The 27,451-nt window shown below is 40.2% G+C and overlaps 1 protein-coding gene across 1 annotated transcript in view; it reads right to left on the reverse strand.

Annotated features, from left to right (window-relative positions):
• Positions 1-27,451, reverse strand: part of HYDIN (HYDIN axonemal central pair apparatus protein) — a 461,030-nt gene that overhangs the window by 157,928 nt on the left and 275,651 nt on the right. Inside the window, exon 24 of the mRNA XM_057534458.1 lies at positions 24,059-24,372. Within this exon, the coding sequence (XP_057390441.1) occupies positions 24,059-24,372 (314 nt within the window). The remainder of the gene's footprint in view (positions 1-24,058; positions 24,373-27,451) is intronic.

The raw sequence follows: 27,451 nt of genomic DNA on the forward strand, positions 1-27,451 counted from the left end.
TAAAGTAACTGCAGCCAACAGTTATTCATCACTTACTCTCTACCAGGTATTATATTAAGCACTTACTAAGGACTGCCTAGTTAAATCTTCACAACAGCTTGATGAGGTAGGTTCTATGATGGTCTCAGTCTTCAGACGACAAAACTCAGAAAGCAAGTAAGTGGCGGAGCTAAGTTAGCCTGGCTCTAAATCTCATGCTCTTAACAGCTGTACTGGACAGTCTACCTGGTCAACAAGAGAAGGCTTCTCCTTGGTTACTTCATGCCATGCCATGCCATGCCCAAGGCAGTGACTCATAAAGCAGTTTTTTTTCATCCTAAAAGTAACTGGAATCCACAACATAAGAAACATACAATGTATTGTCTAGAAGCTTTCTTTGGAAGAAAAGGGACCCATCCTGATTGTATCTAGATAAGGAAAAGCAAGACACGGTCGACCCTGTCCCTGAAGTGACTTCCTACAGAGAGTTCTGCTGCAAGGTGAGTAGTGGAGGGATGTGCCCAGAATTTACCTTGAAGCTCTCCAGGGAGAGCTTTCCGTGAGATTTCTCCAGAGGGATTTCCGTGAGAAATGACCACTTCTATAAAAGTTCCAGAAGGTGTCTCCACTGCTACATGCTCTTAGAAAGGCTGCCGAACAGGTGGGCTGTGAAATCTCCCTTATAATCAGCTTCAAAGCTCTTCAGAAATATTTTCAAAACAGGACAGTTTTTAAAGTCAGTTTCTTTTAATGTCTGGCCTTCAGTAGACAGAGCTAGCTTTGGGGGGGGTGGTTAATTAATACAACCATGTGGATAAATCAGATCACTATACAAAGCAAGCAGACATCATCCTAACTCAGGTTCAGATATGCACTGATAACTTTCCACTGATTTCTTTAGAAGCCAGCTTAGTTCACAGTGAATATCTAAAAGCCTGATGCCCTCCACTGAATTTTGAGACATTGGGAAGATGCCTTAAAAAGAGTGAATCTTATAATAAGGTAACTAGAGTTCTTCTATAATAACATAAAATCTGTATAAGAAGTTTTATAACACTCAAAATTGAAATGAAAAACAGCCCAATTCATTTCTCTAGGGGGTAACAAATATCTCAGGAAACTGGACTAAACTGAACTGCAAACAGAAGCAGACTACCGGATCCCTAACATGGTGATCACTTTTAAGTTAAATATGAAGAGAGTGAAAGGTCTCCCTCTTCTTGGATTTAAGTCACTTGCAGGCCCACTACAAAGACAGGAACTTGCTTCTGGAAGCTCAGACTTGAGACATGGTGTGCAGCCCTCCCATTAGTCCCAGAGGCTAATTTGATCCCCTGGTCAGATAAATTAGCTGGCCTATCACAGCAGGAGAGGAGATTCTAGATGGATGGGCTATGGGAGGCCTGGGTGATGGAGGGCCTGGGGGGCTTCCAGGGGCATCAGCATGGAGGATAAGCAGGTCTGCTGGGGGTCGACTTCACACTGTTCTCTTTCATAAGGGGCTTCAAATTTACCAATAATGTTACATTTATAATGGGGGTGATAAGACGTGGATGTTCAATTCATTATTATTCTTAAGCTATGCACGTGTGTTATACACACTTTTGCCTGCATGATGTAATTTCACAATAAAACAAGAGTGGATGTCAAGGAACACTGTGGAGTGAGAAAGGGCCTCAACTCAGTAATGAAATCATCACTGAACTTCCAGAGAGGCAGTTTCAGCTAAGTGAGGGGCCAAAAGCCAGCTTAAGTCAAATTAGGGAGTGAAAGGGGTGACTAGTGTATTGTTTTCTTCTGTTTCCTTGTACAGAGATGGTGATGATGCAAGAGGATTAAGAGAAGGGCTATCAAAGATGTGGAGCACTTGTACTGGGGGCAAAGGTCTAGAGAGCTTGGTGGTAGTAAGAGAGAGGGGAAGTTATTGATGGAGAGAAGCATGATGGAAAGTCTGGCCTTGAAAAGCAGCAGATGTTGGGGGGAAGGAGATGAGAGGATGAAAGCGGGAGCCTGAAGAAAAGCAGTCTCTGGTGTGGGCCAGGGGAAACCAGAGGGAAGCAAGCTGCCTAGCAGAGTGTGGTGGGAATCTGGGAGGGAGGGATGGCTAGAGCTACATCCTCTGAGTAAGAGGATGGCTAGGAGCTGAAAGGAAGGACCGATCCAGGAAACACTTGTGAGGAAAAACTGGTGGGATGTACTGACCAACTGGGTACTGAGGAAAGAAGAACCTGTGAAAGATGACACAAAACCAGACAGGCTAGGAGGCTGGGCACAGCCTTGGGAATGTTCATGATCAACTACCAGTGAGTGACACATTGCTTTCCAAAGTGATTGTGTCAGTTTACATGCCCATTAGCAATGTATGTGCTTCTAACCTCCACACCCTCAACATTTGGTACAGTCGTATTTAATTTTATCTAATTTGGTGGGTGTGCAATGGTGTCTAGTTGTTGTTTTAATTTCCATTTTCAAGGATGGAACATCTTTTTATATCCTTATTGGTCATTCATATTTCCTCTTCTGTGAAAAAACCACTCGTTTCCTCCCATTTAAAAATTGAATTATATGTTTTTTCCTTCAAAGGCATACTTTATGTATTATGTACTCTAATAATTTGAAGGTAATGTGTGTGCTGAAACCTTCTGTCAGTTTGTAACTTGTCTTTTAATTCTTTTTAGGGTGTCTTTTCATGAATAAAAGTTCTCAAATTTAAGGCAGAAATTATGAATAGTTTCTTCATGGTTTGTGCTTTTTTTTATCTTGTTAAAGAAATTCCTCCTTATTCAGAGACCATCAAGGCATCATCCTACATTTTCTTCACATTTAAAAATTTGACTTTCACATTTATATCTTTAACCCATATGGAAGTAATTTTTTGTATAGTGTGAGTTTAGGGATCCATTTAGGCTTTTTTTTTTTCTCTATAGATACTGGATTGTCCCTAGGTCATTCACTGAATATGTCATTCCTTCTTCTTTGTTTTACAGTTTCATCTCTGTTATGTTTCCATACATGCATGGGTCTGTTTCTGAACTCTGTTCTGTTCTTTAGGCCATTTGTCTATCTGTGCACCAATACCACACTTTTAACATTATTATATTTTCACAATAATGTGATATTCAGTAGAGAAAGACCTCCCAGTTTGGAGGGGCCTGACTAGTCTCATCCCTTTGCTCTTTCATATATAGTTTAGAATCAACATGTTGGGATTTTGATTAGAAGTGCATTGAAGCTATAGATAATTTTGGGGACAAATAACATCTTTAACAAATTGAGTCTTTAAATCAAAGAACATAGTATGTCCCACTTTTATTTAGGTCTTCTTTAATGATTTTTAATAAAATTACTTTATACATAGAGATTTTTGCAGTTTTTTGTTAGATTTATTCCTAAATACATTAAAAAATTTGCATTCTCTTTTTTATTTGTTGCTGCTACACAGAAATGCAATTGGCTTTTATAACTCATACTCATCCATCAGCCTCACTAAATTCTTTTGCTAATTCTAATAATGTGCTTGTAGATTATTTTGAGTTTTCTATATAGATAATCATAACATGGCAGTTTCATTTCTTCCTTCCAAATCTAGTCCCTTTTATTTATTTTTGTACCTTCCTGCAACAGCTAGGCTCTTTAGTAAATTGTTGAATAGAAAGCAACTTTGTCTTGTTTGTGATTTTCAAGAAAACAATTTTAACATCTATTGTTTTCTCCAGTTCTCCCTGATTGAGTTGAGGAACTTTCCCATGAAGAGTTGTTTAGCTTTATTAAATGTTTTTTCCTTAGTCTATTCAGAGGACAAAATATATATATTTTAAATGTGGTAATATGGTAAATTAAATGATTATATTTTCTTATCTTGAACCAACCTTGCATTCCTGGAGTAAGCCCAACTTGGTCATGATAGCCCATCTTTTTATCCTTTGCTGGACTCAGTTTGCTAATATTTTGGTGGATATTTTGCATTCATATTTTTAAACTAATGAGTAAGAATGACATGAAATATTCATGTCTCTGACCTGGCTTAATTGGTCTTAGATTAGTTTCAAAACTAATTAGATTAGTTTCAAACAATGAGTTGAGTAATATTTTCTTCTATTTCTCAAAAGAGTTGTGTAAGTTTGCAAAGGAAACTATTGACAAAATGAAAAGACAGCCTACTGAATGGGGGAAAAATTTGCAAATGATATCACCAATAAGGGGTTAATATCCAAAATATATAAACAGATCATACAACCCAACATTAAAAAAAACCCAATTTAAAAAAGGGCACAGAGACCTTTAAGATGACGGAGGAGTAAGACGTGGAGATCACCTTCCTTCCCACAAATACATCAGAAATACAGCTACATGTGGAACACCTCCTATAGAACACCTACTGAACGCTGGCAGAAGACCTCAGACTTCCCAAAAGATATATATTTTTTTTTTCCTTTTTCTCTTTTTGTGAGTGTGTATGTGTATGCTTCCTTGTGTGATTTTGTCTGTATACCTTTGCTTTTACCATTTGTTCTAGGGTTACCATTTGTTCTAGGGTTCTGTCTGTCCTTTTTTTCTATTATCTTTTTTTTTTTTAAAGTATAGTTCTTAGCACTCATTATCATTGGTGGATTTGTCTTTTTGGTTTGGTTGCTCTTTCCTTTCTTTTTTTTAAAATTACTTTTAAATTTTTAAAAATTTTTTTATTTTAATAACTTTATTTCCTTCCTTCCTTCCTTCCTTCCCTTCTCTCTCTCTCTTTCTTTCTTCCTTTTTCCCTTTTCTTCTGAGCCGTGTGGCTGACAGGGTCTTGGTGCTCTGGCCGGTGTCTGGCCTGTGCCTCTGAGGTGGGAGAGCTGAGTTCAGCACATTGGTACACAAGAGACCTCCGGGCTCCACGTAATATCAAATGGGAAAAGCTCTCCTAGAGATCTCAATCTCAATGCTAAGATCCAGCTCCAATGACCAGGAAGCTACAGTGCTGGACACCCTATGCCAAACAACTAGCAAGACAGGAACACAAGTCCACCCATTAGCAGAGAGGCTGCCTAAAATCATAATAAGGGCACAGACACCACAAAAAAAAAAAACCCACTGGATATGGTCCTGCCAACCAGAAAGACAAGATCCATCCTCATCCACCAGAATACAGGGACCAGTCCCCTCCACCAGGAAGCCTACAAAACCCACTGAACCACCCTTAGCCACTGGTGGCAAACACCAAAAACAATGGGAACTATGAACCTGCAGCCTGTGAAAAGAAGACCCCAAACACAGTAAGTTAAGCAAAATGAGAAGACAGAGAAACACACAGCAGGTGAAGGAGCAAGGTAAAAACCCACAAGACCAAACAAATGAAGAGGAAATAGGCAGTCTACCTGAAAAAGAATTCAGAGTAATGATAGTAAAGATGATCCAAAATCTTGGAAATAGAATGGAGAAAATACAAGAAACGTTTAACAAGGACCTAGAAATAAAGAGCAAACAAACAATGATGAACAACACAATAAATGAAACTAAAAATTCTCTAGAAGGAATCAATAGCAGAATAACTGAGGCAAAGAATAGATAAGTGACCTGGAAGATAAAATAGTGGAAATAACTACCACAGAGCAGAATAAAGAAAAAAGAATGAAAAGACTTGAGGACAGTCTCAGAGACCTCTGGGACAACATTAAATGCACCAACATTCGAATTATAGGGGTCTCAGAAGAAGAAAAGAAAAAGAAAGGGAGTGAGAAAATATTTGAAGAGATTAGAGTTGAAAACTTCCCTAATATGGGAAAGGAACTAGTCAATCAAGTCCAGGAAGCACAGAGAGTCCCATACAGGATAAAAACAAGGAGAAACACGCCAAGACACATATTAATCAAACTACCAAAAATTAAATACAAAGAAAAAATGTTAAAAGTGGCAAGGGAGGGCTTCCCTGGTGGTGCAGTGGTTGAGAATCTGCCTGCCGATGCAGGGGACACGGGTTCGAGCCCTGTTTTGGGAAGATCCCACATGCTGCAGAGCAACTAGGCCCGTGAGCCACAACTAGTGAGCCTGCACGTCTGGAGCCTGTGCTCCGCAACAAGAGAGGCTGTGATAGTGAGAGGCCTGTGCACAGCGATGAAGAGTGGCCCCCGCTTGCCACAACTGGAGAAAGCCCTTGCACAGAAAAACGAAGACCCAACACAACCAAAAATAAATAAATAAATACATAATAATTTTTTAAAAAGTGTCAAGGGAAAAGCAACAAATAACATACAAGGGAATCCCCATAAGGGTAATGGCTGATCTTTCAGCAGAAACTCTGCAAGCCAGAAGGGAGTGGCAGGACATATTTAAAGTGATGAAAGGGAAAAACCTACAACCAAGATCACTCTACCCAGCATGGATCTCATTCAGATTCAATGGAGAAATTAAAATCTTTACAGATAAGCAAAAACTAAGAGAATTGAGCACCACCAAACCAGCTTTACAATAAATGCTAAAGGAACTTCTCTAGGCAGGAAACACAAGAGAAGGAAAAGACCTACAATATCAAACCCAAAACAATTAAGAAAATGGTAATAGGAACACACATATTGATAACTACTGTAAATGTAAATGGATTAAATGCTCCAACCTAAAGATGTAGACTGGTTGAATGAATACAAAAACAAGACCCATATATATGCTGTCTACAAGAGACCCACTTCAGACCTAGGGACACATACTTCAGACCTAGGGACACATACTTCAGACCTAGGGACACATACAGACTGAAAGTGAGGGGATGGAAAAAGATATTCCATGCAAATGGAAATCAAAAGAAAGCTGTAGTAGCAATTCTCCTATCAGACAAAATAGACTTTAAAATAAAGACTATTACAAGAGACAAAGAAGGACACTACAGAATGATCAAGGGATCAATCCAAGAAGAAGATATAACAATTGTAAATATTTATGCACCCAACATAGGAGCACCTCAATACATAAGGCAAATGCTAACAGCCATAAAAGGGGAAATCGACAGTAACATAGTAATAGTAGGGGACTTTAACACCCCACCTTCACCAATGGACAGATCATCCAAAATGAAAATAAATAAGGAAACAAAAGCTTTAAATGATACATTAAACAAGATGGACTTAACTGATATTTATAGGACATTCCATCCTAAAACAACAGAATACACTTTCTTCTCAAGTGCTCATGGAACATTCTCCAGGATAGATCTTGGGTCATATATCAAGCCTGGGTAAATTTAAGAAAATTGAAATTGTATCAAGTGTCTTTTCTGACCACAACACTATGAGACTAGATATCAATTACAGGAAATAATCTGTGAAAAATACAAACACATGGAGGCTAAACAATACACTACTAAATAAGCAAGAGATCACTAAAGAAATCAAAGAAGAAATCAAAAAATATCTAGAAACAAATGACAATGAAAACATGACAACCCAAAACCTGTGGGATGCAGCAAAAGCAGTTCTAGGACGGAAGTTTATAGCAATACAATCCTACCTCAAGAAACAAGAAACATCTCAAATAAACAACCTAACCTTACACCTAAAGCTATTAGAGAAAGAAGAACAAACAAAACCCAAAGTTAGCAGAAGGAAAGAAATCATAAAGATCAGATCAGAAATAAATGAAAAAGAAATGAAGGAAACAATAGCTAAGAGCAATAAAACTAAAAGCTGATTCTTTGAGAAGATAAACAAAATTGATAAACCATTAGCCAGACTCATCAAGAAAAAAAGGGAGAAGACTCAAATCAACAGAATTAGAAATGAAAAAGGAGAAGTAACAACTGACACTGTAGAAATACAAAGGATCATGAGAGATCACTACAAGCAAGTATATGCCAATAAAATGGACAACCTGGAAGAAATGGACAAATTCTTAGAAAAGCACAACCTTCTGAGACTGAACCAGGAAGAATTAGAAAATATAAGCAGATCAATGACAAGTATTGAAATTGAAACTGTGATTAAAAATCTTCCAACAAACAAAAGCCCAGGACCAGATGGCTTCACAGGAAAATTCTAAACATGAAAACATTCAGAGAAGAGCTAACACCTATCCTTCTCAAACTCTTCCAAAATATAGCAGAGGGAGGAACACTCCCAAACTCATTCTATGAGGCCACCATCACCCTGATACCAAACCAGACAAAGACGTCACATATAAAGAAAACTACAGGCCAATAACACTGATGAATAAAGATGCAAAAATCCTCAACAAAATACTAGCAAACAGAATCCAACAGCACATGAAAAGGATCATATACCATGATCAAGTGGGGTTTATCCCAGGAATGCAAGGATTCTTCAATATACGCAAATCGATCAATGTGATACACCATATTAACAAATTGAAGGAGAAAAACCACACGATCATCTCAATACAGGCAGAGAAAGCTTTCGACAAAATTCAACACCCATTTATGATAAAAACCCTCCAGAAAGTAGGCATAGAGGGAACTTACCTCAACATAATAAAGGCCATATACGACAAACCCACAGCCAACATCGTTCTCAACAGTGAAAAACTGAAACCATTTCCACTAAGATCAGGAACAAGACAAGGTTGTCCACTCTCACCACTATTACTCAACATAGTTTTGGAAGTCCTAGCCACGGCAATCAGAGAAGGAAAAGAAATAAAAGGAATACAAATTGGAAAAGAAGAAGTAAAAGTGTCACTGTCTGCAGATGACATGATACTATACATAGAGAATCCTAAAGATGCCACCAGAAAACTACTAGAGCTAATCAATGAATTTGGTAAAGTAGCAGGATACAAAATGAATGCACAGAAATCTCTTGCATTCCTATACACTAATGATGAAAAAATCTGAAAGAGAAATTAAGGAAACACTTCCATTTACCATTGCAACAAAAAGAATAAAATAGCTAGGAATAACCTACCTAAGGAGGGAAAAGACCTGTACTCAGAAAACTATAAGAAACTGATGAAAGAAATTAAAGATGATACAAACAGATGGAGAGATATACCATGTTCTTGGATTGGAAAAATCCACATTGTGTAAATGACTATACTACTCAAAGCAATCTACAGATTCAATGCAATCCCTATCAAACTACCAATGGCATTTTTACAGAACTAGAACAAAAAATTTCACAATTTGTATGGAAACACAAAAGACCCCGAATACCCAAAGCAATCTTGAGAAAGAAAAACGTAGCTGGAGGATTCAGGCTCCCAGACTTCAGACTATACTACAAAGCTACAGTCATCAAGACAGTATGGTACTGGCACAAAAACAGAAATATAGATCGATGGAACAGGATAGAAAGCCCAAAGACAAACACACGCACATATAGTCACCTTATTTTTGATAAAGGAGGCAAGAATATGCAATGGAGAAGACAGCCTCTTCAATAAGTGGTGCTGGGAACACTGGACAGCTACATGGAAAAGAATGAAATTAGAACACTCCCTAACACCATACGCAAAACTCAAAATGGATGAAAGACCTAAATGTAAGGCCAGACACTATAAAATTCTTAGAGGAAAACATCGGCAGAACACTCTATGACATAAATCACAGCACAATCCTTTTGGACCCACCTCCTAGAGAGATGGAAATAAAAACAAACATAAACAAATGGGACCTAATGAAACTTAAAAGCTTTTGCACAGCAAAGGAAAACATAAACAAGACGAAAAGACAACCCTCAGAATGGGAGAAAATAGTTGCAAATGGAGCAACTGGCAAAGGATTAATCTCCAAAATTTACAAGCAGCTCATGAAGCTCAATATCAAAAAAACAAACAACCCAATCCAAAAATGGGCTGAAGACCTAAATAGACATTTCTCCAGAGAAGATATACAGATTGCCAACAAACACACAAAAGGATGCTCAACATCACTAATCATCAGAGAAATGCAAATCAAAACTACAACGAGGTATCAGCTCACACTAGTCAGAATGGCCATCATCAAAAAATCTACAAACAATAAATTCTGGAGAGGGTGTGGAGAAAAGGGAACCCTCTTGCACTGCTGGTGGGAGTGTAAATTGATACAGTCATTATGGAGAACAGTATGGAGGTTCCTTAAAAAAACTAAAAATAGAAGTACCATACAATCCAGCAATCCCACTACTTGGCATATACCCTGAGAAAATCATAATTCAAAAAGAGTCATGTACCACAATGTTCATTGTAGCTCTATTTACAATAGCCAGGACACGGAAGCAACCTAAGTGTCCATCGACAGATGAATGGATAAAGAAGATGTGGCACATTATACAGTGGAATATTACTCAGCCATAAAAAGAAACGAAATTGAGTTATTTGTAGTGAGGTGGACGGACCTAGAGTCTGTCATACAGAGTGAAGTAAGTCAGAAAGAGAAAAACAAATACTGTATGCTAACACATATATATGGAATCAAAAAAAAAATAAGGTTCTGAAAAACCTAGGGGGAGGACAGGAATAAAGATGCAGACGTAGAGAATGCACTTGAGGACACGAGGAGGGGGAAGGGTAACCTGGGACAAAGTGAGAGAGTGGCATGGACATATATACACTACCAAATGTAAAACCGATAGCTAGTGGGAAGCAGCCACATAGCACAGGGAGATCCGCTCAGTGCTTTGTGACCACCTAGATGGGTGGGAGTGAGAGGCAGGAGGGAGGACATATGGGGATATATGTATATGTATAGCTGATTCACTTTGTTATAAAGCAGAAACTAACACACCATTGTAAAGCAATTATACTCCAATAAAGGTATTAAAAAAAAATGGGCAGAATACCTGAATAGATGTTTTTCCAAAGAAGACATGCAGATGGCCAACAGGCACATGAAAAGATGCTCAACATCACTAATCATTAGGGAAATTCAAATCAAAACCACAATGAGATATCACCTCACACTTGTCAGAATGGTTATCATTAAAAAAGAACACAAATAACAAATGTTGGAAAGGATGTGAAGAAAAGGGAACCTTCAAATACTGTTGGTGGGAACATATATTGGTGCAGCCACTGCAAAAAACAGTATGGAGGTTTCTCAAGAAATTAAAAATAGAACTATCATATGACTCAGCAATTCCATTCCTGGGTATATATGGGAAAAAACCCCATTAATTTGAAAAGATACATGCACCCCAATGTTCATAGCAGCATTATTTATAATTGCCGAGATATGGAAGCAACCTAAGTGTCTATCAACAGATGAGTGGATAAAGAAGATGTGGTATATATGTACAATGGACTATTACTCAGCCATAGAAAAAGAAGGAAATTTTGCCATTTGCAACAACATGGATGGACTTGGAGAACATTATGCTACATGAAATAAGTCACACAGAGAAAGACAAATGCTGTATGATATCACATATGTGGAATGTAAAGACTACAACAAACTAGTGAATATAACAAAAAAGAAACAGACTCACGGATGTACAGAACAAATTAGTGGTTACCAGTGGGGAGAGGGAAGAGGGGAAGGGCAATATTGGGGTACGGGATTAAGAGGTAGAAACTATTATGTTATAAAATAAGAATAAAAAAATAAGAAACTTATAAATTAAGCTAAAAGGATATATTGTACAACATGGAAAATATAGCTAATATTTTATAATAACTATAAATGGAGTATAACCTTTAAAATTGGGAATCACTATATTATACACCTGTAACTTACACAATAATGTATATCAACTATACTCCAATAAAAAATAAGTAATATAAAAAAAAGAATTTGTGTATGTTTGGAATAATTATTTGTTCCTTGAATACTTGGAAAAACTTGCCTTTGTCTATCAGAACTAGTGTTTTATTATAGTAAGACTTGAAGCTATGTATTCAATTTCTTCAGTGATTAAAAGATCATTTGGATTTTTTTAAACATCTTTATTGGAGTATAATTGCTTTACAATGGTGTGTTAGTTTCTGCTTTATAACAAAGTGAATCAGCTATACATATACATGTATCTCCATATCTCTTCCCTCTTACGTCTCCCTCCCTCCCGCCCTCCCTATCCCACCCCTCTAGGTGGTCACAAAGCACCAAGCTGATCTCCCTGTGCTATGCAGTTCCTTCCCACTAGCTATCGGTTTTACATTTGGTAGTGTATATATGTCCATGCCACTTGAGATAAAGATGCAAACCTACTAGAGAATGGACTTGAGGACACAGGGAGGGGGAAGGGTAAGCTGGGATTTCTTTTTTTTTTTAAGTTAGTTTTGATAAGTTGTATTTTTCTAAGATTTTATTCATTTTATCCAATTTTTCAAATTTTTGCCATAAAGTTACTTATGAAAATTTCACCTTTTTAATATCCGCTACAACTGTAGTTATATCATTTGCGTATTCCTAAAATGGTTGTGTCTTTTTTTTTCCTTTATCAGTCTTGCCTGAATTTGTTAATTTCATTAATAGTCTCTTCCAATAGTCAACTCATGGCTTTGTTGATTCTTTTTTTTTTTTTTTTAATATTTCACCTATTGTGCTTTATGGGTGACAAGGTGACTGGTTTTTTTTTTTTTTTTTTTTTTTTTTTTATAGCTACTTTATTTATTTATTTATGGCTGTGTTGGGTCTTCGGTTCGTGCGAGGGCTTTCTCTAGTTGCGGCAAGTGGGGGCCACTCTTCATCGCGGTGCGGGGACCGCTCTTCATCGCGGTGCGCGGGCCTTTCACTATCGCGGCCCCTCCCGTTGCGGGGCACAGGCTCCAGACGCGCAGGCTCAGTAGTTGTGGCTCACGGGCCCAGCTGCTCCGTGGCATGTGGGATCTTCCCAGACCAGGGCTCGAACCCGTGTCCCCTGCATTAGCAGGCAGATTCTCAACCACTGCGCCACCAGGGAAGCCCGGCTTTGTTGATTCTTTGTATTTTATTTAATTTTCTCTTTCATTAGTTTCTGGTCATACATTCAATATTTCCTTCTGTCTATTTTCTTTGGCTATATTTATTTATTTACTTACCCAACTTTTATAGCTGTGAATGTTCAACTGAATTTTCAGCCTCCTTTCTTTTGTAACATAAGCTTCTAAAGTAGGGCTTGTCAATGGTAGCACTATCAATATTTTGAATGGATAATTCTTTGTTGTTGGGGGCTGTCCTGTGTATTGAAAAATACTTAGTAGCATCCCTGGCCTCTACCCACTAGATGCCAGTAGCTCCCCCTGGTTATGATGATGCTGATGCCAATAATAATAATAATAATAATAATAATAATAATAATGATAATAATGTCTCCAGACATTGCCAAATGTCCCCTGGGGGGCAAAATTACCTTCAGTTGGGAACCACTGATTTAAGACTACAGATCTTCATTTAAGTCCACTTTAGCTTCTGCTAGGAAAACTGGACAGCTACATGTGAAAGAATGAAATTTGAACATTCTCTAACACCATACTCAAAAATAAACTCAAAATGGAGTTTATTAGGATCAAAGACCTAAATGTAAGGCCGGACACTATAAAACTCTTAGAAAAAAACATAGGCAGGACACACTCTCTGACATAAATCACAGCAATATTTTTTGCACACACCTCCTAGAGTAACGAAAATAAAAACAAAAGCAAACAAATGGGAGCTTATTAAACTTAAAACCTTCTGCACAGCAAAGGAAACCATAAACAAAACGAAAAGACAACCCACAGAATGGGAGAAAATATTTGACAACAAAGTGACTGACAAGGGATTAATCTCCAAAATATATAAACAGCTCATGCTGTTTGTATGTCAAAAAAACAAACAATCCAATCAAAAAATGGGCAGGAGATCTAAATAGACATTTCTCCAAAGAAGACATACAGATGGCCAAAAAAAGCACATGAAAAGATGCTCAACATCACTAATTATTAGAGAAATGCAAATCAAAAGTACCATGAAGTATCATCTCACACCAGTCAGAATGGTCATCATCAAAAAGTCTACAAACAATAAATGCTGGAGACGGTGTGGAGGAAAGGGAACCCTCCTACACAGTTGGTGGGAATGTAAATTGGTACAACCACTATGGAGAACAGTATGGATGTTCCTTAAAAAACTAAAAATAGAACTATTGAACTTCCCTGGTGTACAGTGGTTAAGAATCCGCCTGCCAATGCAGGGGACATGGGTTCAAGCCCTGGTCCGGGAAGATCCCACATGCCGTGGAGCAACTAAGCCCTGTGCACCACAACTACTGAGCCTGTGCTCTAGAGCCCGTGAGCCACAAATGCTGAGCCCACGTGCCACAACTACTGAAGCCTGCACACCTAAAGCCTGCGCTTCACAACAAGAGAAGCCACCGCAATGAGAAGCCCGCACACCGCAACGGAGAGTAGCCGCTGCTCGCCGCAACTAGAGAAAGACTGTGCAGCAACAAAGACCCAACACAGCCAAAAATAAATAAAATAAATAAATAAATTTATTTTTAAAAAAAGTATATGCCAATAGAGGATTATAAAATTACCAAATAAATTCATAATTAAAAATAAATAAATAAAAATAGAACTACTATATGATACAGCAGTCCCACTCCTAGGCATGTATCTGGAGAAAACCATATTTCGAAAAGATACATGCACCCCAATGTTCATTGTAGCACTACTTACAATAGCCAAGACATGGAAGCAACCTAAATATCCATCAACAGAGGAATGGATAAAAAAGATGTGGTACATATATACAATGGAATATTACTCAGCCATAAAAAAGAACAAAATAATGCCATTTGCAACAACATGGATGGACCCAGAGATTATCATACTAAGTGAAGTCAGACAGAGAAAGACATATCATATGATATCACTCATATGTGGAATCTAATTTTAAAAAATTATACAAATGAACTCATTTACAAAATAGAAACAGACTTACAGATATTGAAACCAAACTTATGGTTACCAAAGGGGAAGCATGGGGTGGGGGGGAGGGATAAACCAGGAGCTTGGGATTAACATACACAAACTAGTATACATAAGATAAATAACCAACAAGGACCTACTGTATAGCACAGGGAACTCTACTCAATATTTTGTCATAGCCTATATGAGAAAAGAATCTGAAAAAGAATGAAAATATGTATAACTGAACCACTTTGCTGTATACCTGAAACTAACACAACATTGTAAATCAACTATAATCCAATAAAATTTTTTTAAAAGCACACTTCAGCTTCATTACCACTGATTTTTTTCATCATCATTCAATCTGAAGTATTTCCTAATTTTCACTGTGATTTTTTTCACTCATAGGTTATTCAGAAGTGTATTTTAAAATGTCTATGTTCTTCACTTGTTTGTTTTTAAATATATATTTGTTATTGATTTCTAACATAACAGATTTGTTGAGATTTGCTTTAAGCCCTAGTATATGGTAATTTTTCATAAGTGTTCCATAGGGCTGGAAGAGTTTTTTCTTAGTGGGGTGTTCTACATATATTATATGGAGCCTGTTAATTGTGTTCGAATTGTCTGTAGGAGAGCTGTCCAATAGAACTTTCTGCAGTGACTGACATGGCCTGTATCTGTGCTGCTCAATACAACAGCCACAAGCCACATGTGGTTACTGGGCACTTAAAATGTGGCTAGTGTGATTAAGGAGCTACATTTTTAATTTAAAAAGTTTAAAAAAAATTTAAATAGCTACGTGAGGCTTGGTGGCTACTACATGCGGCAATGTAAGCTATATAGTCTTGCTGATTTTCTGTCTGCTCGAGAGAGTGTTATTAAAGATAGGGGATTTGATTTTTGATTTGCTTTATGTATTTTGAAGTTATGTTTTGAGATGTATGAAGTTTAGGATTATTATATCTTCCTGGTGAATTGACCTAGTAACCTTCTTGACCTCTGGTAATGCTTTTTTGTTTTAAAGTCCATTTTTGGTTACCAGGGGGGAAAGGTGGGGGAGGGATAAACTGGGAGACTGGGATTGACATATACACACTACTATATAGAAAACAGATAACTAATAAGGACCTACTGTATAGCACAGGGAACTCTACTCAGTACTCTGTAATAACCTAAACGGGAAAAGAATCTAAAAAAGAGTATATATATATATATATATATATATATATATATATATATATATATATATATGTATAACTGATTCACTTTGCTGTACAGCAGAAAATAACACATTGTAAATCAACTATACTCTGATAAAAATTTTTAAAAAATGAAGTCTATTTTAACTGATGTTTCATAGCTTCCTCAGAACTCCCTCCATTATATGCCTGTTCTATCTTTTCCCATCCTTTTATATTACTGTGTCCTTATTTTTCAGGTATCTCTTTTTAAAATAATTGTGAGTAAAATCCAGAAGCACAATCATTTCCTTAGTTTTATTTACAGTGATTTCAACTACCGATACATTTGGATTTATTTTATCATCTTATTTTGTAATTTTTATTTATTTCTGTGTATCTTTTCCATGTCACTCCTTCCCCTAATTTTTAATTTATTTTGGATTGACTATATTTTTCCCCTTCACTTTTTTTCTTCTTCTAGTAATAAAATACTTTTACTTCTTTTCTTTACTTAAATTTATGTTTAAAACTTACCATTTTCCTCTTCTGGAACAACTCAAAGACCTAAAATCTTTCATTTCTCCCCTTCCATACTATATAGTATTTCAGTCCTATATTAATATCTTACATTATTATTTTATGTAGTTAATGGTATTTTAATTTTACCCATAATATACCATTTTCTTAGTTCAGAAATTCTTCTTGCATCTCAGACATATGTCTGAGATAATTTTCCTTCTTCCTTAAGTATACCCAGTAGAAGTGCCTTTAATGAGCCTGCTCCCCCTTTGACAATGACCTGCTCTTCTGCTGATAATGACCTCTTGCAGTTCTGTTAGTCTAAGGACTATCGTTTCTGTTGACTCTGGTCCATGGTAGCCCATGTCACTCTCTCTTACTCACTTACTTTAAACTCTTCCATGGCTTTTCACTACATTTTGGAAATAATCAAACTCCTCAGCATGGCCTACAACACCAGACCTGACCTGGCCCTGCAGAATTTTCCAGTCATATTGCTACCATTTCCCAGACTCATGGGCTTCTGATACCATGACCTTTTTGCTCTTCAAATGTTTATTCACATGTTTACTGATTTAATTTTTTTAAATTAAAGACTGTTATGCGCTGAATCGGTCCCCTTTGAAATACTTTGTTGAAGTTCTAACCCCCCGTACTTCTGCCCTACTGCTCAGTGAATATTCTTAAGGTCAACTTCCCCTCAACCCTCAGCCATACATGACTCAGAAGAGCAGGTCACATAACACCTTGAGTTGGCAAGGGAGGCCACAGAGGTTCTGGTTAAGACTCTCATCCCTTGTCCCTTCAGGCCTCTGCTACCTTTCTTAATCTCATCTAGGCTAAGACTTCAGGTGTGCTGCCTACTTCCTGCCAGCATCAGCTTATGGCGATTTGTTACAGCAGCAACAGGAAACTAATACAGGCGAGGGGGATAGCCCCTGTTTGCACTGGATTCATTCTTTGGGCTGTTAACCTGTCATTCTGGCTCAAGTACAAGCAGGGGGAGGGTTAGGGACGCAAGGGGATGGGAGGGGCATAAGAGCTTGACTTGGCACTTTGCCTGAGGCCAGCTGTGGCCACTTCTGTTCCCTCTTTTGACCCTTTTTGCTCCCTCATCAGAACTGCTTTCCCTCTAGACCCCAGGCTCCATGCTCGCTTTTGTCTCTTATCTAAACTTCTCTGAGAGGTTGGAAAAAAAAATACAACTGCAGAAGCTTGAAGGATTCTGAGAGGTGCAGGGCCTGTGGGGAAGACAGAGGGATATTTATTGAAGGGACAGAAGCTCACGCTAGCAAGAGACACCTGCGGCCCTCAGACCCCGTGAGGCCTCTCTGTGTCCTGAAATGGCTTCTGACTGATTTCAGGAGATGTTTCCAAGCTACCTCTGGGATTCTGCTTCTCAAATAGGTCCTGTATTAGCATTACAGGGGTGCCAATCCACTCAATTTCCTCAATAAAGGAATGGCCGTAACACCTGACACTTACTGAGCATTTATTATGTGACACACAGATCCAAGAGCTCTGCAGTAGGGGCTGAGACAATCCTCACCAGATCCGTATGTGGGAGATGCCGTCATAATCACCCTCATTTCAGACAAGGAAGCCGAGGCTCAGGGACCCTCAGCCATCCACCAAGGTCACATGGGGCAGGCGGCTGAGTAGAAGGCTGCCTTAGAGGCTAGGCTCTTAGCACACTGAGCAGCCCTGGAAGGCTGGGGTGCAAGGATGCCCAGTGCCTGACCCATGGGATTCAATAAAATTATTTTTGTTTTGAAAGAAAAGTAAAGAACCATGTTTTATTTTCCCCCTAAACATTTTTGTTTTCTTGATTGGGCCCTTGGGCAAAGCAGGGGCAGGTCCTTGATCATGGGTCTGGGCTTACCTGGCTGCAGGGAGGAGTGGTGGGGAAGACAGAGGGCACTCTGGGCCTGGCCCTCCTGAGCACACACGGACTGTGGCCTTTGAGGGCCTGGCTTCAGCCTTGATGAATGTGGCCTGGCACAGGAAAGGAATTTTCTATCCTTCAGAAGGAAAAGGGGCTGAGTCCATCATGTTGGTGTCTAAGGACCCTATGGTCTAACACTTTAGGATCCTGGGGAGTGCTTCACTTAGCAGCACTTGGTGGGAAGGAATGGAGAAGAAGGGACCCTTTGAGACCTGAAAATAGCCACCAAGTTCAGATTTTTCCTTCATGTGTCATCTCAAAGACACATGCACTTTATAAGTGCACATTTAGTGCTCACAGCAAGTCTTTTCGGTTTCTGCATTATCCCCATTTTACAGGTAAGTAAACCAGGGCACGGGGTCATGTGTTTAGGACAGAGCTGGGATTCTAACCAGCCATGTCTGATTCCACAGCCCAGGACCTCAACTACCACCGATACCATGTCTTTAAAAAGTTCCACTTTCAAAGCAAGAGAAATTGAGGGGTGATGAAGAGACAGACAGAAGCATCCAGGCAATAAGGACCCTCCACCCCACTTCCAGCCCTTCCACCGTCCTCTTCCAATCACAATATTGGACAACTGATGCTCATCACAGAAAAATCAGTGTGAGAACAACACATGTTCCCTTGCTGTCAGGCTGGGCTCCCTTAGGCTCTTGTATTTGGTTTATTTATAATCTGATTTGGAAGCAAAAAGGCAAAGCTGTCCTTGGGGACCATGCGGCCCACATGCTCCAAGTTCTAACATCGCCTCAGCCTGCAGCTCTGAGACTGGGCACAGACGCCAGCTGAGCCAGCATCTGCTTGGTTCTCTCTGGTCTCTTAAAAGCAAAGCCTGGTTTCAGTGTGGGCCTCCCTGTGCTCCCCGTTCACACAGATGCCACAAAGCATCGTGCTCTTATCCGGCTAAGCAGTTAGGCCGAAGAAAGGGCACGTTTCTGCAGTGCTGCTGTGCCCGCGGCAGCCATGCCCAGCCCTGATATGTCCCCCCAGCTTCCTCATTACTTGCGTACGTGTGCGCATGGACTGGTATCTATCAAACTCAGTCTAGAGCTCTGTCATGCACGTGGACTCGCATGAATGAGTGGGTTTCTAAGGCAATGACTGGCTTACGGGGTGCTTACCTAACATGCTTGCCCACTTTACTTCTCTCTTTGTTCTTATGTGTGACATGAGGGCCAACTTGGAACCAAAAATATGCTCAAACAAGAGAGATGCTTTGAATGTCTGAGTCAGAATTCCCTACAAAATCACACACACACACACACACGCACACTCATTCCCAAATGCACAGACATGCATGTACACATGCATGCGCACACACACGCTCCCACATGTGCGTACGCACACACACGTGTGATGTATATGTGTTGTGACAGGCAGGAATGTTGAGAGTCTAGGCCTCCTCATATCCTGCCTAATAAAAGAAGAAGAAAACTTCTTTTATCCTTTTGTTTCTTTTACTAGTTGTGAGGCTTAGAAGAATTCTGATTGGAAAAGAAAGGTTCGTGTTGGTATATCTGATAAAAGTGACCTTTAGCCAATGAGTGGTTCATGTTTTTCTGACGGGCTGCACAGACAGAGCCTGTCTAGACAGCAAGTGGCATTTTTTTTTCTCTTCAAGGTGATATTTATGCCTTGAACCTTTCCATTTGGCAGGTGCCAGGAAGCCAACAGAAAAGAATGTTAAACCAGTTATGAAACGACTCTCCTCTCACTACAAACACCAGGGGCAGGGAGAGCAGCTGATTAACTAGAAGATACCTTTTGAGGACCTACTCTGTGCTATGGACTGTGCTGGGCTCTGGGATCCAGAGGCAACAGAACAGATGTGCTCCCTAGTCTCATGGAGATTAAGCGCCAGCTAGGAAGTTGACCATTAGCCATAGTTGCAAATGTGATGAGTCACCAAGGAGATAGGCTACTGGTGCCTATGACAGGGGACCTTGGGTAGGGCAGGGTCTCGGAGAAGGCTTCCTGGGGAAGGAAGTTTAAGCTGAAGACTTAGTGAGGCGGCAGGGCTAACTAGGTGAGGAGAGGGGAGAACGTCCAGTAGAGAGTGGGCAGTTAGACAGCCAACCACCACTGGGCAGGAAAGAGGCCGGCATGGTGGGTAAATAGAAAGAAGTCAGTGTGGTAAGGGGAGAGCAAAGTAAGAAGAAGCTGGAGAGGAATTCAGGGGCAGCACATGCTGAGCCTTGAAGAACACAGTGAGTATTTTGTACTTTATCCCAAGAAGCATGGGTGTCCTTCAAAGCTGAAAACCAGGGCAGTGACATGCTCATTGCTTGTCTGCTGAGGGGGTGATGGACTGTGGCGCAGGAGTGGAGGCAGAGAGCCCAGTCAGGGGCTGTCACAACGGTCCAGGCAGGAGCAATCGGGGCTTCAACTAGGGTAACAACTGTGGAGATGGGAATGAGAAGTTTTTAGAAGGTGGAATAGGTAGAACTTGGTGATGGATGTGATGCGTGGGGTAAGGGAGAGGAGGGAATCTGGATGCCTCCCAGGACAGTGATGTCATTTACTGGGACAGGGGCCCTGCAGGAGAGGCAGCGAGGGGGCAGGGGAGAGCCTGAGACTGGAGTGGGGTACGCTGGACACGAGTCACCTGCGAGACATCCAGGAGGAGACGTCAAGAAGGTGATGCACTTGGAACTCCGAGGGGTCTAGGTGGAGATACGCATTCAGAAGCCTCTGCAACCAGGGCTAAGTGAAGCTGTTGGTGAGTGCAACTCCAGGAAGAGCAGACGCCCTACGAGGGAGCCCTGCGTCCCATGACTCCAGCAGAGTTGCTGCTGGTCAAGAGATGAGAAGTAGTCAGTCGAGGGGACAAGAGGAAAAGCAGGAGAGTATGGTGCTGTTCAAGCCATGAAAGGAATGTGTTTCAGGAAGGAGGGGTTGGACAACTGTGCTGAATGCTGCTAAGGGTTATCTTTCTGAAAAAACCTGACTCTGTCACTCTCTTGATGACAAATCTCACCACTGCCTCCAAGAAAGAGTCTAAGTGCCTTATCATGGAATACCAGGCCTCTCACACACTGCTGCCAACCCACCTGCCCAGACTCGCCTCCCCGGACTGCCCCCCACTGATGAAGTCTGCGCCGTGGCTGCACTGACGGGTCCCCTGTGTACACTGATGGGGCGTGCCGCCTGCCTCTCCCGCGTTCCTTCTCCTCTACTGCAGTTTTTGCCTGGAGATCTGCCCCACTCCCACCCCTTGAGTCCATGTGGTTCTGAGGTCATCACTGCAGCGCTTGGTGTGGGGCACACGGCCAGGCCAATGCTAATCAAGAGCTTCGCCCTCCCCTGATAGTGACCGGTGAGGGGAGGGGACAGGAAAGGTGATTAAGATGGTCCCATCAGAGAGCATCTCCTGGAAGTTCTGGGACCAAGGCTCATGTTCCTTTCCAGTGGCTCAGAATCTGCACAGACATGGCCCCGGGAGCGCTGGCAGCACTTGGTGACCACGGGAGAAAAGCTGATCCGAGAACGCGGCTAACTCATGATGGAGAGCAGAGCTGAGACAGGGACCCTGTCTCCAGTAACACTGTTTGAATCCTTGCTTTAAGCTAGGCCAGAAGCCAGAATGAACCTGGACTTTTGAGTTGTGGGAACTAGTGAATGAACTTTGCTTTTCATTTTTTTTTTTTTCTAGAAAAAAAATTTTTTTTAAAAATTTGTTTTGTGGCTGTGTTGGGTCGTCATTGCTGTGCGCAGGCTTTCTCTAGTTGTGGTGAGTGGGAGCTACTCTTCGTTGCGGTGCGCGGGCTTCTCATTGCGGTGGCTTCTCTTGTTGTGGAGCACGGGTTCTAGGTGCGCGGGCTCAGTAGTTGTGGCTCGCAGGCCCTAGAGCGCAGGCTCAGTAGTTGTGGCGCACGGGCTTAGTTGCTCTGCGGCATGTGGGATCTTCCCGGATCAGGGCTCAAACCCGTGTCCCCTGCGTTGGCAGGCAGATTCTTAACCACTGCACCACCAGGGAAGTCCCTGCTTTTCATTTTTACTTAGGGTCAGGTTTCTTGTCACTTGCAACAGAATCCATGAATCCAAACTTATATACATGCTATTCCTGTTACTGAGAATGTTTCCCTGCTTCTCCATCTGGAGCATTTAACTGTGCCTCTCAGTGCAGCCTTCTCTGACTCCTGCGAGCATTCATTCCCCCGGCATCCCTCAGAGGCTGGCACTATCATGTGTCATGGGTTACACATCTGTTTCCCCAATAACCTCAGTCCAGTGATCATGTCTTACTCACTTCTGTATCCCTGATACCTCACCCATTATCTGGTGCATAAGAGTCACTTATCAAATGGTTTCTGAGTGACTCTCTGAATGAATAAACAAATGAAATATAAGCAGAGGCTCAGTATCAAGATATTAGAAGATAAAGAAGAAAGGAAAAAAATGGTTAAATGAGTGCTTAAGCCAATGAAAAATTAAGTGTATCATCTCCAGTACTGGCCAAGAACATTTCCAAAATGTCATCATTTTAATTATGGAAATGGCCTCTCGAAAATAAAAAAATAAATAAAGCATGTCCCTTGCTCCCAGATAGAAAAAACTCATTTAGCTGTGTTCCATCAGAATAACTTCACACAATCTGGTGTTCGAAACTCATTAGGTCAGGTTGGCTGATTTTTCCATAATTATTTTAAATGTTCACCATCTACAGAATTTCATCCCAAACCTGAACAGTCATTGGCACCTAATGAGCAGGCTCCATCACTCAGGCCCAGAACCGGCTTCGGTGCTACACTGGGTCATCATCAGATGTTTATGGAAGACATCCAGAGCAAGCCACAGTTACCATGGAAACAGGCACGGGAAAGGAAAGGATGGCTATCCTACACAAGATGAGGATTGTGTACAGGAAGCATCGACCAGCCGAGAAATAACATGAGGCTTTCCCAGTTAAGAATGGCCATTCAAAATTCAGGTGTTGAAAACTGAGCTGTCCAAACATCCAATAAGGAAATATGCACAAGCCCATTCATCCTGGCCAACAACATGGCTTTTGACCCACATGAAACTGTTACTGAGGCTTGACTGAAATGGGCTGTTCCTAGTTCTTTAAGGGAGTGTTTTCCAAATTAAGTTGGCTTTAGCTTCTAATTGAACAGGAGAGACACTTCTAAACCCAAATATTGTAAAGACAGCTTTTCCCTTCCGGCGCTCACCACCTCCCACTATTTTGTACATAAGTATATATCTATATACATACGTACATATATGGGCCATAATGGAACCCACTGAAATATGCAGAAGGTAGAGCTCAGGGCAGCACACATCTCATGTATCATCCTACTCAATTTGTGCTTTGGGTTTGAAATGCTTATTAAGGAAACTCTATGAAGACTATTTTTAGTGATAAATTTCTAATGATCCAACCATTAGATTCAAAATTAGAGCAGGCTTAGGGATATCACTTTGTTAATTTGGTGGCAACTGGGGCTTTCAAAGATGTTTTATCTGCTTTTCCTGTTTGGAAACCTAGGATGGACCATGGCTCTTTGTTCCTTCTGTCAATGATTAGTTGTTGGAAGTGAAAGTATTCATGAAAGACCAGTACTCAGAATACAGGAAACCAAGTGCAAAGCCCGAAGGAGAAAAAAATGAAGAGCAGGGGAGAGCTCTGCAGGATCGCCACACTAGTTGGTACCTTATCTGATTTTCCTCATCATCCACCAGGAAGAACCAGCGAAACTTCACAACCAGGGGGCTGCAGTTGGTGATTGTGATGTAGCGGATCACCTCAGTATCGTTCAGGATACAGCCAAAATCCAGCTCCATGGTCTCAAAGGTGAGGTTGGGGTAATTCACTTCTCCACGCAGGTGCAGGCTGTCCACTTGAGGGTGCTCCACATACTTGATTTCTAGAACTTCTTCTGCCACCCAGGTATTCAAATCGTTTTTATAGGAAGGATTGAATTTGACCAGCAGGTCTTTTTCTTCACCGATCTCCAGTTTAATAGGCTACAAACAAGATAACGGGGAATTACCAACCTCCATACTGTGCATTTCCAACCTGATACAAGAAATAGGACAACCAAAGTTATTTATATATATATTTATATGCACACACACATACATATACATACAGACACACAGATTATTAGGAAATACGTATATATACACTTTATCCATAACTATGTATCCACACTTTACATAGTCAAACAGCTAGTATATCGCTATCGATATCTATCTCTATGCACTTACACACATATATATTTTTTAATAGTTGAAAATGAAAGCAAGAAAAATGATTTGAAAAAAGAGATGTTGATAAGTGTTGTGAGATTGTAAGGACTGAGGAGTTGTAAAAGGAAAATCTGCAATGAATAACTATTATGAAATATTCTTAACTGAAAATAAATTAGATTGTAAAACGCTCTTCCTAGATAACTGGGAAAAGTTCTTTGCTTAAGAAAATTTTAAAAAGGCTTTCTAAAGGACCCCATGGTGGAGGGGCTCTGTAGAGGATGACCCAGAAAGGGATGGATTAGGTAACTTAATTTCTTTTCTAACGTCTTCAATTCTAACTCTTCAGCATAGTGGTATCCACTTTCCGCTGTTTTCTATTCAACTTAAAATGACACTCCAGAGCCGTACAGAGTTTGTTCGGTAGATTGTGTTTGTTCTTTTCTCTCTTTGATTCAAATCCCCATGTGTTCCTTGATGCCAAGGCCACAGAAACACCTTCCCATAGAAAGCCTGGCTCTGAGTTGGCTTTTTTAGGAATCGCTTAATCCCCACATTTAATCGCCATGAAAGCCACCTCCTGGTTTTGCAGAAAGTGCCCTGAGGCAGTCAGGAAGAATGCGAACAGCAACAAATCTGTTTACAGAGCACTTTCCTCTCCACTGAGCTTGAAGGTTCAGGTATTTAACTGTGTACTTCAGTGACATGATCAGATGGTTTCCGCTGATAAAGCCAATCACCCGATTCAAGAGTCAGAGAGAGGGTAATGACTCCTCAGTTGGCTAATCCCCTCTGAAAGGCTCACCGGCCCCTTGGCCCAGGTGGCTTGCCACAATTTAGAAGTCATTCTTGTAGACCATGGTATCTGCAGCACTAGGCATCGCAATGCTTGGTGTTTAAATATCTTGGAGATTGACTTAAACATTTTTTCCCCCAGAGGAATGACTTTGCTATTTTGTGGAAATGATACATATCCACAAAATTTTATATTATATACAAAAGCACAAAGAAGAAGTTAGAAATTCATCCAAAACTTCACGAGATATTATTTCTCAGAGTTCACATTTGGTAAAACATTAGTCCAAACATGACAGATAGATAAATAAAATTTTATAAAAATGGAATTAGACTAATTTATTTAAAAAAATCATGTTTGAATTAACAAAAAACTGAAGAAAATTTCTTATACAAGAGATATTAATTGTAAGATCGTGGACTCTGGAGCCAGACTGCTTGGGTTCAAATCCTCGCTCTGCCAGTTACTAGCTCTGTGAACTTGGGCAAACTTGCTTGGCCTTCCTAGCCCCCAGTTTCTCCATCTGTAAAACAGGGGCAATAATAGTACCTAACTTTTTTTAAGAGGATGAAATGAGTTAATATATTTGTGATGCATTCAGAGCAGTGCCTAACATGTAGTGTATGGTATATAAATGCCAATTATTACTACAATCCCTTTATGATCAAGAGAATTGATCAAAAAGTGTGGAGAAGTCCAAGGTTAGTCTAAAATCCTCCCTTGGTGGGTCTCCTCTTTACTGCTTAGAAGCCACAGAATTCTTTGGACATCAATAAGACTGGTAACTTCACTAAGGTATGTTTCCCTGTTGAATATTCTATATCATTTTGTCCCAGGACAAGGTGTGGCCTTATTTTTTTTTTAAATATTTCATTTTTATTTTTGAATAGATAGGACAATGAAAAGCATGTTACCCTTGTGCCCATCTCCCCTCCCCTCAAGCCAACTGTTCCCCTCCCATGAGGTAACCAAGGTTACACAAGTATCTTATCTGTCCTTGTATGAATAGAAAGATAATGCATGAATATAAACCCACGTTCATATATGTGTTATTGTTTACACATAGGCAATCCTGTTCTGCACTTTGCTTTTTCCACTGGGGGATAATTAATCAGTGCATATGGAGTTGCCTCACTCTTTTTAACAACTGCATTTTATTCCATCATTGAATTCTGCCATCATTTATTTAACCAATCTCCTATTGATAGATATTGGCTCCCAGTCTTTTGTTCTTATAATCAATGTTGCAATGAATATCCTTGTATATTGTGTCTATGTCTATAGGATAAATTCCTAGGAGTGGAATGACTAGGTCAAAGGGTAGGGGAATTTAAAACGTTGATGGCATCAGGAAACTTGCACAAGCCTCTTAGATACCCTCATCCACCAGAGGGCAGACAGCAGAAGCAAGAAGAACTACAATCCTGCAGCCTGTGGAACAAAAACCACATTCACAAAAAGCTAGACAAGATGAAAAGGCAGAGGGCTATGTACCAGATGAAGGAACAAGATAAAACCCCAGAAAAACAACTAAATGAAGTGGAGATAGGCAACCTTCCAGAAAAAGAATTCAGAATAATCATAGTGAAGATGATCCAGGACCTCGGAAAAAGAATGGAGGCAAACATCGAGAAGATGCAAGAAATGTTAAACAAACATCTAGAAGAATTAAAGAACAAACAAACAGAGATGAACAATAAAATAACTGAAATGAAAAATACACTAGAAGGAATCAATAGCAGAATAACTGAGGCAGAAGAACGGATAAGTGACCTGGAAGACAGAATGGTGGAATTCACTGCTGTGGAACAGACTAAAGAAAAAAGAATGAAAAGAAATGAAGACAGCCTAAGAGACCTCTGGGACAACATTAAACGCAACAACATTCGCATTATAGGGGTCCCAGAAGGAGAAGAGAGAGAGAAAGGACCAGAGAAAATATTTGAAGAGATTATAGTCGAAAACTTCCCTAACGTGGGAAAGGAAATAGCCACCCAAGTCCAGGAAGCACAGAGAGTCCCATACGGGATAAACCCAAGGAGAAACACGCCAAGACAC

Source organism: Balaenoptera acutorostrata, chromosome 19, assembly GCF_949987535.1.
Source record: "Balaenoptera acutorostrata chromosome 19, mBalAcu1.1, whole genome shotgun sequence".
NCBI classification, from domain to species: domain Eukaryota; kingdom Metazoa; phylum Chordata; class Mammalia; order Artiodactyla; family Balaenopteridae; genus Balaenoptera; species Balaenoptera acutorostrata.